Source organism: Myxocyprinus asiaticus, chromosome 10, assembly GCF_019703515.2.
Source record: "Myxocyprinus asiaticus isolate MX2 ecotype Aquarium Trade chromosome 10, UBuf_Myxa_2, whole genome shotgun sequence".
In the NCBI taxonomy this organism is placed as follows: Eukaryota; Metazoa; Chordata; class Actinopteri; order Cypriniformes; family Catostomidae; genus Myxocyprinus; species Myxocyprinus asiaticus.
The window spans coordinates 42,749,815-42,763,218 of record NC_059353.1 but is presented as its reverse complement, the minus strand read 5'-3'; the positions used below and the strand labels follow the sequence as shown (position 1 = coordinate 42,763,218).

The 13,404-nt window shown below is 36.7% G+C and overlaps 1 protein-coding gene across 4 annotated transcripts in view; it reads left to right on the top strand.

Annotated features, from left to right (window-relative positions):
- znf385b (zinc finger protein 385B) overlaps positions 1-5,158 on the top strand; it is a 213,640-nt gene extending 208,482 nt beyond the window's left edge. For all 4 annotated transcript variants that reach the window (XM_051709124.1, XM_051709120.1, XM_051709122.1 and 1 more), the window contains 2 exons: positions 685-786; positions 3,111-5,158. In XM_051709124.1, the coding sequence (XP_051565084.1) occupies positions 685-786; positions 3,111-3,323 (315 nt within the window). In that variant the 3' untranslated portion in view covers positions 3,324-5,158. The remainder of the gene's footprint in view (positions 1-684; positions 787-3,110) is intronic.
- The last annotated feature ends 8,246 nt before the right edge of the window (positions 5,159-13,404 follow it).

Genomic DNA, 13,404 nt, shown 5'->3' with positions numbered 1-13,404 from the left:
TTAATTTCAGCTTACTCACTATTTGCTGTATATGAGGCTTTAAAGACAATTTGCCATCAGTTAAAAAAACAAAATCTTTGAAAGTAGAAACTACTTAAATTTTCTGAATTTGCAAATTGACAGTACTTTCAGTCCATATCTTTTGTTTTTGACATCAAAGGCTAAGCATCCAATCAGATTCCACAGTATTTTGCAGCAAAGTCATCTGTCACTTGGTAGAAGCTAGCCAAAGTAGACTGATGCCAACATGGACAGGTTGTGTGACATGCCCTCATCTTTGAAAACCATGAACAAAACTATGTAAAACAAGAAAATATCACCCGAACTACATTAAATATGGGTTCATGTGTAAATCATCTAGTATGTCATGTTAATAATTTTCTATATTGTTGGGCCTAAGTTCATGGTAATATAAATAAACTGCAATTTTTGATTTTGCAGACATTTTTGTTTCCATCTGTGCACTAAACAGTTTTGGTACCGTGTTGATTTGGCACTTGATGTCCGATATAAAATCCTGAAGCAAAACCTTTTACATCTTTGGTTGCTTTTGGCATGATCATTATTTACATTAACTTACAACAGGATGTAATGCATAGTGATCGTTTGTTGGTTTGTTACGTTTGGTCATAAATGTAACGTGTCATTTGTAATACATTTGTTCATTTGTGTTTTATTTCACAGCATATCTCCAGCAGGCGGCATAAGGATAAAGTGGCAGGCAAACCCACAAAACCCAAATACAGCCCATACAACAAGCAGCAACGGAGCTCCAACTCTCTGGCAGTAATTCATTATTTATACTCTTTATAATCAAGTGTTACACGCATTTCATTAATGTTATGAGATGTTTATTCCTCACTTTATAGTGGAGGTTGTGTAATGTCTCTTTTAGATGCTAATGCATTACAATGACTTGTGATTGCTTAAGTTACAGTGGCCCTCAAAAAGTATTAAGTGACAGCGATCACAGTGACTAACAAGGAAAATTGAAAATGGCACTTCATGTCCAAAAGGTTGCCGACCTCTGGTAAACAGTATGCAGAATGTGTTTCAAACAACATAATATTATAATAAAATTGGGGACAGTCATCCATATTTTCACCAAAAATTTACCAAACCACCTATTATGCGTATGACCTCCTGAGACCCCGTGCATACTTCTCTGTGCATTTTCCATTTCATCTTTTGATTTGTAACTAGTAACACCTAATAAACTCGCAAAAAAAAACAATGATGTCCTCATATGTGGACAGCGGGACTAAGTTGTGAAATTTTAAGAAATATCAAGCTATAGTAAGTCAGGTTTTTTTCATCAAATAGTTTATTATGTGTCTAGGAGTGTTGGTTATTCATGTTTTTGAGACGTTACAGACAATGCAGCTGATTTTCTAGAAAGATGAATTCATAATTCTGATTCAAAGTAATGGCCAACATTCTAAGGTGTGCAGTTATTTTTCAAGGAAATGCACGGCTATAAAGTAGTTCCAGGTCTCGACCGCATAACTGTTCCATATCACTTCGCAAAATTATTTAAGTTATTTCAGCCCTACAGGCTACCACTACATTTATCCTACATTCATACATAATATCCTACATTTATTTAAATTTCTGTTAAAAAGAGCCCTCGCGCTCCCTCGTCTCCCCTACACTTACACACGCTCACACACTCGCACATATGCACACACACACAAACACACACACACACACATTGAGACTCGAGTCATGACCAACAAATAGAGCCACACCCCCGCGACTTGATCAATACAACCATTTCTATTATCCGAAATAACTTTTAATGTTTCAATATATTTTGCCCTAATCAGCATCCTTCATTGCTAGTTCTAAAATGATGTTTTCGAATTAGCAACGAAGGCTTGAGCTGTATCAGAGCTAGATACACTTGATCAATACAACAGTTTCTATATTATCTGAAATATCACTGTGAAAAACCCTCACGCTCACCCTCTCTTTACACACTCCCACACATGTGGAGACACATTATATGCGTAACGCACACACTTCAGGCCTAAGCATACTCGTGAGAGTCAAACATACTCTTTCGATCCTTCAAATACAAACTCACACACACATGCACAAACGCACTACCTTTTTACTCCAGTAAGTCCTCAAGTAAAGCAGCGCAAGCCTCCGTTGCTAGTTCTAACGTGCTGTATTAAAGTAAGACGCTGAATCTCTGGCGGAAGTAAGTAGTTCCTCTCATAAGAGCGTTTTAGGGACGAAAACCAGAAAATCCCTGAACAATGTCTTAAGGTGTTGTTACCGTGGTATAAGCAGAATAATTGACTCCGGCCCGTTGAATTGTTGAAAAATAATGCACACCTGTGGTGCAAATCTCACTCCGCTGTGTGTCATGACAGCATTACCACCTTGGGTGTGCATTATTTTTAAACGATTCAACGGTCCGTCGTCAATTGTTCCTTACGTATTGCACAGTGATAACAAAATTAAATTATTATTATTATTATTTTTTATTACATTTATATTAAAATGAAGCTAAATGACCCACAGATTTGTTCCTGTGAAAAGTTATTCAAATAACAAACATGTTTTTGGATCGTCTGTCAGAAAACCGCTCCACAGCACTCATCTGAGTACTTGATGTTTATCAGAGCGCTAAAGCATGAAAAATGAACGTAAAATGTAAAGTAACATATCAAACAGAACTAGAGATGCTACTCTTTACAACCAAACAGGTTTCAGTTAAAAAATTTGAAGAGGTTTCTTGCCAGAGACACTTTTGTTGGCACTGCGTCTGCAGGAGCACTTCAAGGAAATCAACGGCATGCTGTTGTGTCACGTGACTCGGTGTGGCATAAGTTAACCCTTAAAATAACAGTCTAGAGTCTTGTGAACAGTATTCAGTCAGTTTTTATTCATTTAAATTATGTGTTGCATATAGCGAATCAAAAATAGCGAGTCCTCGCATGAGGCCACAGGGTCGCATGAGGATAATGGTGTTTGACAACATGTAGATCATAATAACACCTGTATAAAGCAGGTGTTTCTAATGTAACCAATAAATATATTTATTTTTTGACATAGTTGCCATTTCACCAAGATGACTTTGTTCTCTGTCTCTTGTCCAGGCAAAGCTCGCCCTACAGAATGACTTGGTGAAGCCCATTTCACCGGCGTTCCTCCCCACACCCTTCTCACCCACCACAGTCCCGTCCATCACCCTCCACCCTCGTCCCAGCACCTCCATCTTTCAGACGGCCACACTTCCGCACTCCTTTCTCCGTGCCGCACCGGGACCCATTCGACACACCACAGGCTCCATCCTATTTGCGCCTTACTGAGCCCTCACGCCGCACGGATGTGACTGGCCATGTTGGAACATATATGTTTCTCGAACTATGCCATGCTACACGCTGTGTGCCGAACTGCAGATCTAAAAAAAAATTGTGTATTTATTGAAACTTTATCCTCTACTGTCCTCACATTCAGAAACCCAGGAAGGATTTCATCTTAGTGAGGGATTTTTTTTCATTTGAAAACGAAAATAATAAAAAATAAATAAAAATGTTGAACTGCTTCCTGAAAGACTTGAATTATCATGGTATTCCTTTTCAACTGAACCAACAGCTCTGGACAAGCACATGCCATTAGGCAAAGGTTCTCAACCTAGGGGTCACGACCAAACATGGGATCATGCAAGTTTTCTATGATCCTATTTTTGGTATATTATTACATTTAATAACATATTAAAGATACTGTAAGTGATTTTTTCATAAAAAAATGGCAGTGGCCAGATTCTTTGTTTAGCCAATCAGAAGACTTTGAAGCACTTTCTGCCTGTCAATCATTCTGCATGTTCACAGGAAAGCCCATATATGGGCAAAAGGACGCTGAGAGCCAGTCTTTGGTGGGTGGGGTTTTGGAAAGGGGGGTGTGTCTAATTCAAATGCTAAGTCTCCTGGGAGTTCCAGATCGGCTAAAATGGCTCACAGCATTAACTAAATCTGAATTAATTAGTAATTAATTGAGAATTTAAATTTTAAATTAGAATTGTAATTCAAAATCAATTAATATTTTAATTAATTTCATTGTTTATATATTTTAAGTTTGTACTAATATTAAATAATAATAATTACAAAAAATATTGTTATTTTTAATAGACAATGTGAGCACAAATGAAGGGCTGCCCGATACATTTGATATAATTATTGTTACAGTCAATAACAATAAAATTGACTTAATGCTTGAAAAATAAAAAGAGTTTTGGAACCTAAAAAATGGGTCACAACCCCAAAAATGTTGAGAACCCCTGCCATAAGGCCTTGTCAAAAACAATACTAAATCTTACCATAGGACAGTATGTGTTCACTTAATGGCTTGATGTTGTCAGGGAGTCTATGATGCAGTTTTGACCTATGTGTTGTCTTGTATTGTGTAGTCAATAAGCTCATTCATCAGTACTTCAGTGCTGTTTTCCTCCTTTTATCTGCTAGGAAAACACAGCATTTCTCTTTATCTTATGTGTTTTGGTTCCTCTTTTTGTCATATCAGTAGATTTAGTCGGTTTTCATCATGAAACACTCTTTTCTGTAATAGGGAAAACCATTGGCCTTTCATGTGATATCCTTATTTGTCATGAGACTGTTCTATGGAGCTCTCTGATGATGCAATAATGTATAGATCATTAAATATTGATATTCTCCAAAGCGTATTTAATGTTTACCTACCAGGCTGCAATACTAGTTGTGTTTTATGAGTTGGAAGGGGTACTAAGAGATAGGTACGTTATTTGGTATTATTTTTCGAGATAAATTTTTTTTTTCCATTTACTGATAGTTCTTTATTCGGCTATTGAATTTCAAAGTCCATAGTATATATGTATGTGTGTATGTATGAGAGTCTGTACATAAAGATATTACATTTTCAATAAAATAATATATTTAAATGATTTCTTCCAAAATTATATTGTATATTCCTTTTCATGCTTTTATCCTTATTTAAATTAGTGTTAAAAAATTATGATAATGATAATAATCTGATCTTTTAAAAAAAGGGCATCTGAGGTGTTTAGTAAGGCATGCTATACAGTATGAATCTATATGTCATTAATCATTATCTTTGAAATGTCCAGTATTTATTTTCTGATGCTTTTTTAAAATAAATCTATTGCTACATATCTTTTTGTATTAATGTGTGGTGGATATTTGATTGCTAAACTCTGTGCACGATTTCTTAAATTCAGTTTAGTGCGGTTTAATTTTATTATTGGTTTACGTTGTAATTTCCATCGATTCATTTTAATGTGCATTTATCTCAGTGGCTCATTCAAATCATATTTGCTAATACAACAATATCAAAATCTATTTGAATTCAAATTAATGAATCTTAAAAAACTATGGGCAAATTGGCTGACTGCATACTAGATTAATTTAAGAAAAAGAACTAAAATTCATCTCGTTCAATTTTTATTTAATTTATCTTATTCAATTCTTCTTATTTAATTATCATTTATTTATTATATAAATATTGAAAAAAAATTATAATTATTTAATTTTATTTAAGGTTTTTTCCACTTATTCTTAATTATTCTAAAACTTTGTATATGTAAAATATATGGCTTTTATGTATTATTAATTATTATTATTATTTTAATATAATAATTAAATAATCCACTGGCACTTTGGCTTACTACATTCTTGACTGATTAAAAATGTAATCTTCTTTAGTATGTATACGTGTACAGAAGCTCCAAAACAGTGCCAACCTGCCGAGGCATGGACTCTACAAGACACCTGAAGGTGTCCTGTGGTATCTGGCAGCAAGACAGCAGCAAATCCTTCAAGTCTTGTAAGTTGAGATGTGGACCCGCTGTGGATCAGACTTGTTGGTCCAGCACATCCCACAGATGCTCAATCGGATTGAGATTTGGGGAATTTGGTGGCCAGGGCAACACCTTGAACTCTACATCGTGTTCCTCAAACCATTCCCGAACCATGTGTGCAGTGTGGCAGGGCGCATTATCCTGCTGAAAGAGGCCACTGCCATCAGGGAATACCATTGCCATGAAGGGGTGTACCTGGATCTGCAACGATGTTTATGTAGGTAGCACGTGTCAAATTGACGTCCACATGAATGGCCGGATCCAGGGTTTCCAAGCACAACATTGCCCAGACCATAACAATCCCTTGTTGTTTTCCCATGTGCCCATTGTACAGGGGTCATCATGGGCACTTTGACCGGTCTGCGACTACGCAGTCCCATACGCAGCAGGGTGTGATGCACTGTGTGTTGTGCTACATATATATATATATATATATATATATATATATATATATATATATATATATATATATATACACACACACACTGGCAGCCAAAAGTTTGGATTAATGTACAGATTTTGCTCTTATGGAAAGAAATTGGTACTTTTATTCACCAAAGTGGCATTCAACTGGTCACAATGTATAGTCAGGACATTAATAATGTGAAAAATTACTATTACAATTTGAAAAAAATCTGAAATTCTTAAACTACTTCAAAGAGTTCTCATCAAAAAATCCTCCACATTCAGCAATGACAGCTTTGCAGATCTTTGGCATTCCAGCTGTCAGTTTGTCCAGATACTCAGGTGACATTTCACCCCACGCTTCCTGTAGCTCTTGCCATAGATGTGGCTGTCTTGTCGGGCATTTGTCACGCACCTTACAGTCTAGCTGATCCCACAAAAGCTCAATGGGGTTAAGATCCATAACACTCTATTCCAATTATCTGTTGTCCAATGTCTGTGTTTTTTTGCCCACTCGAACCTTTTCTTTTTGTTTTTCTGTTTCAAAAGTGGCTTTTTCTTTGCAATTCTTCCCATAAGGCCTGCACCCCTGAGTCTTCTCTTTACTGTTGTACATGAAACTGGTGTTGAGCGAGTAGAATTTAATGAAGCTGTCAGCTGAGGACATGTGAGGCGTCTATTTCTCAAACTAGAGACTCTGATGTACTTCTCCTCTTGTTCAGTTGTACATCTGGCCTTCCAGATCTTTGTCTGTCCTTGTTAGAGCCAGTTGTCCTTTGTCTTTGAAGACTGTAGTGTAAATTTTTTATTTTTGGCAATTTCAAGCATTGTATAGCCTTCATTCCTCAAAACAATGACTGACTGATGAGTTTCTAGAGAAAGCTTTTTCTTTTTGCCATTTTTGCCCTTAAGACATGCCAGTCTATTGCATACTGTGGCGACTCAAAAACAAAGGCAGTGTTAAGCTTCATTTAAGGAACCAAATAGCTTTCAACTGTGGTTGATATAATGGCAAGTGATTTTCTAGTACCAGATTAGCAATTTAGCATGATTACTCAAGGATAAGGTGATGGAGTGATGGCTGCTGGAAATGGGGCCTGTCTAGATTTGATCAAAAATTTATTTTTTCAAATAGTGACTTTGGTGAATTAAAGTATCAATTTCCTTCCGAAACAGCAAAACTGTACGTTATTCCAAACTTTTGGCCGCCAGTGTATAAATATATATACACACTACGGGTCAAAAGTTTTGAAACACTCTTTATTGTAATTTTTTTCTTCTTCACATTTTAGAATAATAGTAAAGTCATCAAAACTATGGAATAACATAAATGGAACTATGGGAATTATGTTGTGACTAAACACAATCCAAAATAAATCATAACTGTGTTATATTTTAGCATCTTCAAAGTCACTCTTTGCCTAGAATTTGCAGACATGTACTCTTGACATTTTCTCAACCATCTTCTTGAGGTATCACTCTGGGATGCGTTTTAAACTGTATTGAAGGAGTTCCCATCTATGTTGGGCACTTATTGGCTGCTTTTCTTTATTATTTGGTCCAAGTCATCAATTTCAAAAACGTTTTTTTTATTTATTTTTTTTATTAAATTTTAGATTTATAATGAAATAAATTAATATGGTGGCACAATTATATTTTTGTCTACAAAACTAATTTCAAACATTTAAGCATACACCTTCAGATCAAAAGATTTTTAAGATCATGAAAAACATTTCGGTCAAGTGTTTCAAAACGTTTGAGCGGTAGTGTATATGTGTGTGTATATATATATATATATATATATATTATTTTGTGTGTGTGATTACACTTCTACTATATTTTGTACAGAAAAAAAACTCCTCTTTGATGTCCAAGAACACAGTACAAAAAACTATTCCAACAGCAGTTCTCAACAGAATGCAATTTTTCAGAAAAATGGGCTCTATGTGGAGTAGGTGATTGGTAGGCGCCCACATTTTCATCAGTTCTACAATAGCTTTTTGTCTTTTTTGAAAGGTGTAGATTTTTGTGCAGACAGAGAGGGTTTTGGGCTAAAGGACACTCTTAAAGAAAATGTGCTGTTTTTCTGGTCCCAAAGTGTCCTTTTTATTTAATATTGATGGGACATACAATATAGTGTTCCTCTAGCTTAGCAGCTAGCTGCCAAGAACATAGGTTTGATTGCCATTCAATGCACGTACTGATAAATTTAAATCTCGAAAGAACTGCGAGTCGCCTTGGACTTAGGCATCTGCCAAATGCATCAAAAATAAAAATTTGCATTAAAAGGGATGATAGAAGTTGTTTGTTTAGATTTTAAAAATCATTTATATATAAAGCCCACCCTTACATAGAACAAAAGTCATGTAGTGGCTATATTGGTAGGGCAAACTGTGTCACTATTTTTATATTACAGCAAAATGTTAACATTTTCTAGTAAACACTCATTCAAAATAGCCACTTATAATATCTGAAGTATCTGCATTATTCTGCTTTTAGTAAACAAACAGTGCACATCTTAAGACTACAGCATTCCTTTAACACCTTCCACGTTTGTCAGACACTTTTATCCTTAGCAGCTTTGAAATGTATTTTGATTGCAAAGTTTGGCAGACTTTAAGCACAGTTTGAGATCTCTTCTGAAAATCTAGAGGATACATGTGAGATTATTTTTTCTGAAAAGAACAATCTACGATGCATAGACATAAGCAAAAGTCTCCATTTGTTCTACATTTAATCTCATTGCTCTCTAGGAGACACAGTTGAGATATGAAAATATCTCATGTGATTCTTTTTTAGTAAAACACCTTTTTTTGCTCAATGCATACCCACATTTCTCTGACTCTTTCTGTTTGTGCCCATGCCAGGTATAAGAACACAGCCTACACAACTGGAAATGGCTTCTATTCAGCTCTTTTCTGATAAGCTCTCTCGAAATCTTGTGTACGCTAACATGTTAACTAATTAAAGTACCGTGCGTGCAAGGCAGAGCGTACTTTAAGCTCACTGTCACCAACAAAATGTAACATTTTTACAACGAATCTTTACTAATAAACTTCAGTCTACTACTCTGCAGATCAAATCTATGCTTAACAGTGATAAATGCTTATTTTGTGAATAGTCCCCAAATGAATCAAATTTCCAGTCTCTAAACTGTTATGTTTGTCAGCTCTTCCAGTTTTAACCATTTCCAACTTTAATTACAGCTATTTCTAGACTTAGTTATAATAATTGCAGTAGCACTGCCTATAAATCAAGACTGCAAGTGAAAATTAATCATGTACTAGCTTCAATAGAATATTTCTTGTCATTTAGTTAACTCTTTAATATATTTAATTTCATTTAGGAGACCTGAAATGCTGTATGTAATTTCTGCACCACAAGTGTCACCAAACTGAATTAAACGGACACTTCCCCCATTTTCCAGTGTTTGGACAAACAGATAGCTCAACTTACGCCATTGGTAGGTTTGGATTCTCAAACAAACAGAGCAAAACTTTGTGCCACAGAGCTATAGTGTTTACACTTTGGGGGGAATCTACACACAAATGGCTTACTTACATTTGTCTCTGCAGCTGAAAAGTATTTTAACATTGAAATATGGCACATTTCACCTTTAAGACAGTTTAATACTGTTTTATTCACCATGAGATTTCAAGGCACAAATCCAAACCACCAGTCCTAACCTACAAAATTACATTAACAATCTTCAACAGTCCCAACAGAACCTCTATTTGACAAGCTGAATTGATTTCACGCTGACTTGTTTGTGAATTCCAATTTCCAATTTTGTAAATTAGATTTGTAAGATAAATTAAAATCTCATGAGACCTGCAAACTGCTATCTCATTTGTCTGTATTCATAAAGTTGCACATGTTGCATATTGATAGATGAAAGTGTTGTAAACAAAATTTTTCCAGCGGTTCATATAATCAGACAAAGTCTGCACAGAACAAAAACCACATGTGCCAATGCACATTAAAGGACATTGCATTCTTACATCCCAACTGAACTGAATAAAAATGCTCTCTTCGGGAGGTCACGTGACGTCATGCAAGGAGCAGACGTGTGAGCGATGAGCTCTGCGCACTTTGCTAAATTTTCAATTATTTTCATGTTATAATCTGGTGAGTTTGATACACCCAGTTACACAAATGCTCTTTGATGCAAAACATGTCAAAGAAGTCAAAATCCTCGGGCTCTGGAGACATTAAAAGACATTTACGTGTTCAGGATGAAAGCTCCGACAGGCCTACAGACCGGGGACTCGATTTGGATGGCGCGGTGGGAGAGGAGATCCAGCGTCAGTTGTCCAACTTGTCGGTGATGTTGACGAAGGTTCTTGCTGACTTGGAGGATCTCGCTGTAATACGTCGATCGATTACGGTGATGGAAATAAAATACTCTGAACTAGTTACAAGAGTGACTGATGTTGAGAGACGAATTGATTTTCTGGAATCTTCGGAGAGGGAATTAACTGCTAATCCGCCCACGACCAAAGTTGATTTGTAACATCTCCTTGAAAAGCTTGAAGATCTTGAGAATAGAAGCCGCAGGAATAATGTTCGAATTGTTGGAATTCCTGAGCATGAGGAGGGCAGAGATATGGTGAAATTCCTAGATGAGCTTTTCCCAAGTCTGCTCGACATAACAGGCCACAAGCTGGAAATCGAGCGAGCTCACAGAGTCCCAGCTCACAGACTTGCTGAGGGAGACAGGCCCTGATCGATTCTGGCCAGATTTCTGAGATCATCCGATAAAGATCTTGTGTTGCGCCAGGCGAGGAGCAAAGGAAAGCTTTCTTGGAAGAACCATAATATTTTCTTGTTCCTGGACTTTGCAAACTCGACAAGAGAGAAACGTGATCGGTTCATGGAATGTAAGAAACTCTTACATCAGAAAAAGATCTCGTTTGCTCTGATGTTTCCGGCCAAACTGAGAATAGAAATGAAGGTCGGTGGCAAAGTATTTACATGTCCAAATCTGGCAATGTCTTTTATAGAATCAATGACTGAGTAAACCATTGGATGTTTCTCATGTGAGTGGGTCTGACTTGCTGTACTTACTCTTGAGGAAGCTGGGCGACATTTTGGGTTTTTTGCGTTGGCTCCACCAAGCGGCCGGAGCTTGTTTTGTGAATTATACTTTGCATTGAAGTTCCCGGCCAGTTTGAGAGTGGACACTACGGATAACCGCAAAATATCTACATGCTCACACAAAGGATGTCTTTTATAAAGTTGACAGATTGTGTAAGTCATGGTATATATGTTTATACGGCCTCCGAGTGAATTGACTTGACCATCCGGAGAACAGGGATGCTGGTTTTGTTTCTTTTTGTGTTGGTTCCACCTAGCGGCTGGAGCTTGTTCTATTGAATAACACTCCTTTGGAACAGCTGTGAATTAATCTGTTTGTTCTTCGTGCTTATTCCTCCTGCTGGCTGTAGTTTGTTTTTAGTTTTTTTTACGGGACATTAGAATGATTACGTCATCCGCTGAACTCATAACAACTGGCTCACTGAACATTCGTTTGTCTGTCCGAGGAATCTGATCGGTTTTATATCAGCTGGAATTTGTTTTGTGGAAGATCACACCTTTGAGACAGTTGTGAATGAATCTACACATTCTTTGTGTTCATTCTTCCTATTGACTGGGTTTATTTTACAACGTATTTTCTGTTATGTAATTTTGCTTCACAAATTTGTGAGGCAAAATTGAGCAATCCGATGGCAAAGTTGTTGTGGGGACTCATGGGCGTTCATGGACCTTTTGAGTTTAGAGGGACTGTCACCGGTTGGTGCTGTCGTGCGCAGGGTTAATGCGCACGTTTTTCTTTTTTCTGTTTGTTTTGTTCGGGGAGATGTTCGGGGTTTGATTGTTTCACTAATGGGGAATGTGGTCTGTATAATTTTGTTTTTGACACACAATTTATTTTTTCTACTATATCAATATGTCAGTTGTTAATATGAGTGTACTATCTCTCTCCACATGGAATGTAAATGGGTTGGTACAGTGTTTCTTCAAGAAACACATCTCTCCCCGCAGGAAGCAGAAACATTTGGGAAGATATGGGGTGGACATGTTTTTTTTAGTGTTGGCTCAAGTAAGAGCAAGGGAGTCATTATATTGGTAAATAAACATCTGCAATTCAAATGTTTCAAACAGACTAAAGATAAATTAGGAAGAGTCATTATTGTTTTAGCTGAAATTCAAGGGCAAAGGTTGATTTTGGCAAATATTTACGCACCTAACGCTGATGATCAGGGCTTTTTTATAGATCTTGAAGGGATGTTGCAAGCCGCTGGCACCCCTTATGATATAATATTGGGAGGAGACTTTAATCTTTTAATGGACTCAGTCCTTGATCACAGTGAAGCAAAAGTATGTAAGCCCCCTAGAGCAACATTGATGCTTCACAGGATGTGTAAAAATCTTGGTCTTTCGGATATTTGGAGACTTTTGAACTCATCTGGTAGGGACTATACATTTTTTTCATCAGTCCATAAGATTTATTCTAGAATAGATTTTTTTATATATATCCAAATCCCTCATTTCATCTGTTGTTGATTGCTCAATTGGAAACATTTTAGTCTCAGATCACGCCCTGGTGAGTTTAGACGTGATGCCACATATAGAGAAAAAGAAATCATATAGTTCGCACCTTAATGTATCCCTTTTGCAAAATCCTGATTTCCAACAAATGTTAAAGACTGAAATCAGTGTTTATATGGAGACCAACTGGTCCTCAGTATCCTCTGTGGGCGTGGCTTGGGAGGCACTTAAAGCGGTTCTTAGGGGTCAGATCATACAGTATGCCTCATTCATTAAAAAATCCAAAGCACAAGAACTTGTGGAGTTGAAAGGAAATATTAAAAGTGCCGAGGCAGAGCTGAAGCGCCGTATGTCATCTGATGGCCTCAGAGAATTGACCCAATTGAAATATAAATATAATACTATTTTGTCGCGGAAAGTGGAGTTTTGGTTATTCAGGGCAAGACAGTCATACTTTGAGTCGGGTGACAAAGCAGGGAAGCTTTTGGCTAGATATATAAAGCAGAGAGAGTCTTTTTTTACCATTCCCTCAGTGAAATCTGCTGGTGGTGAAATATTTATCTCAGCCATTGATATTAATAATG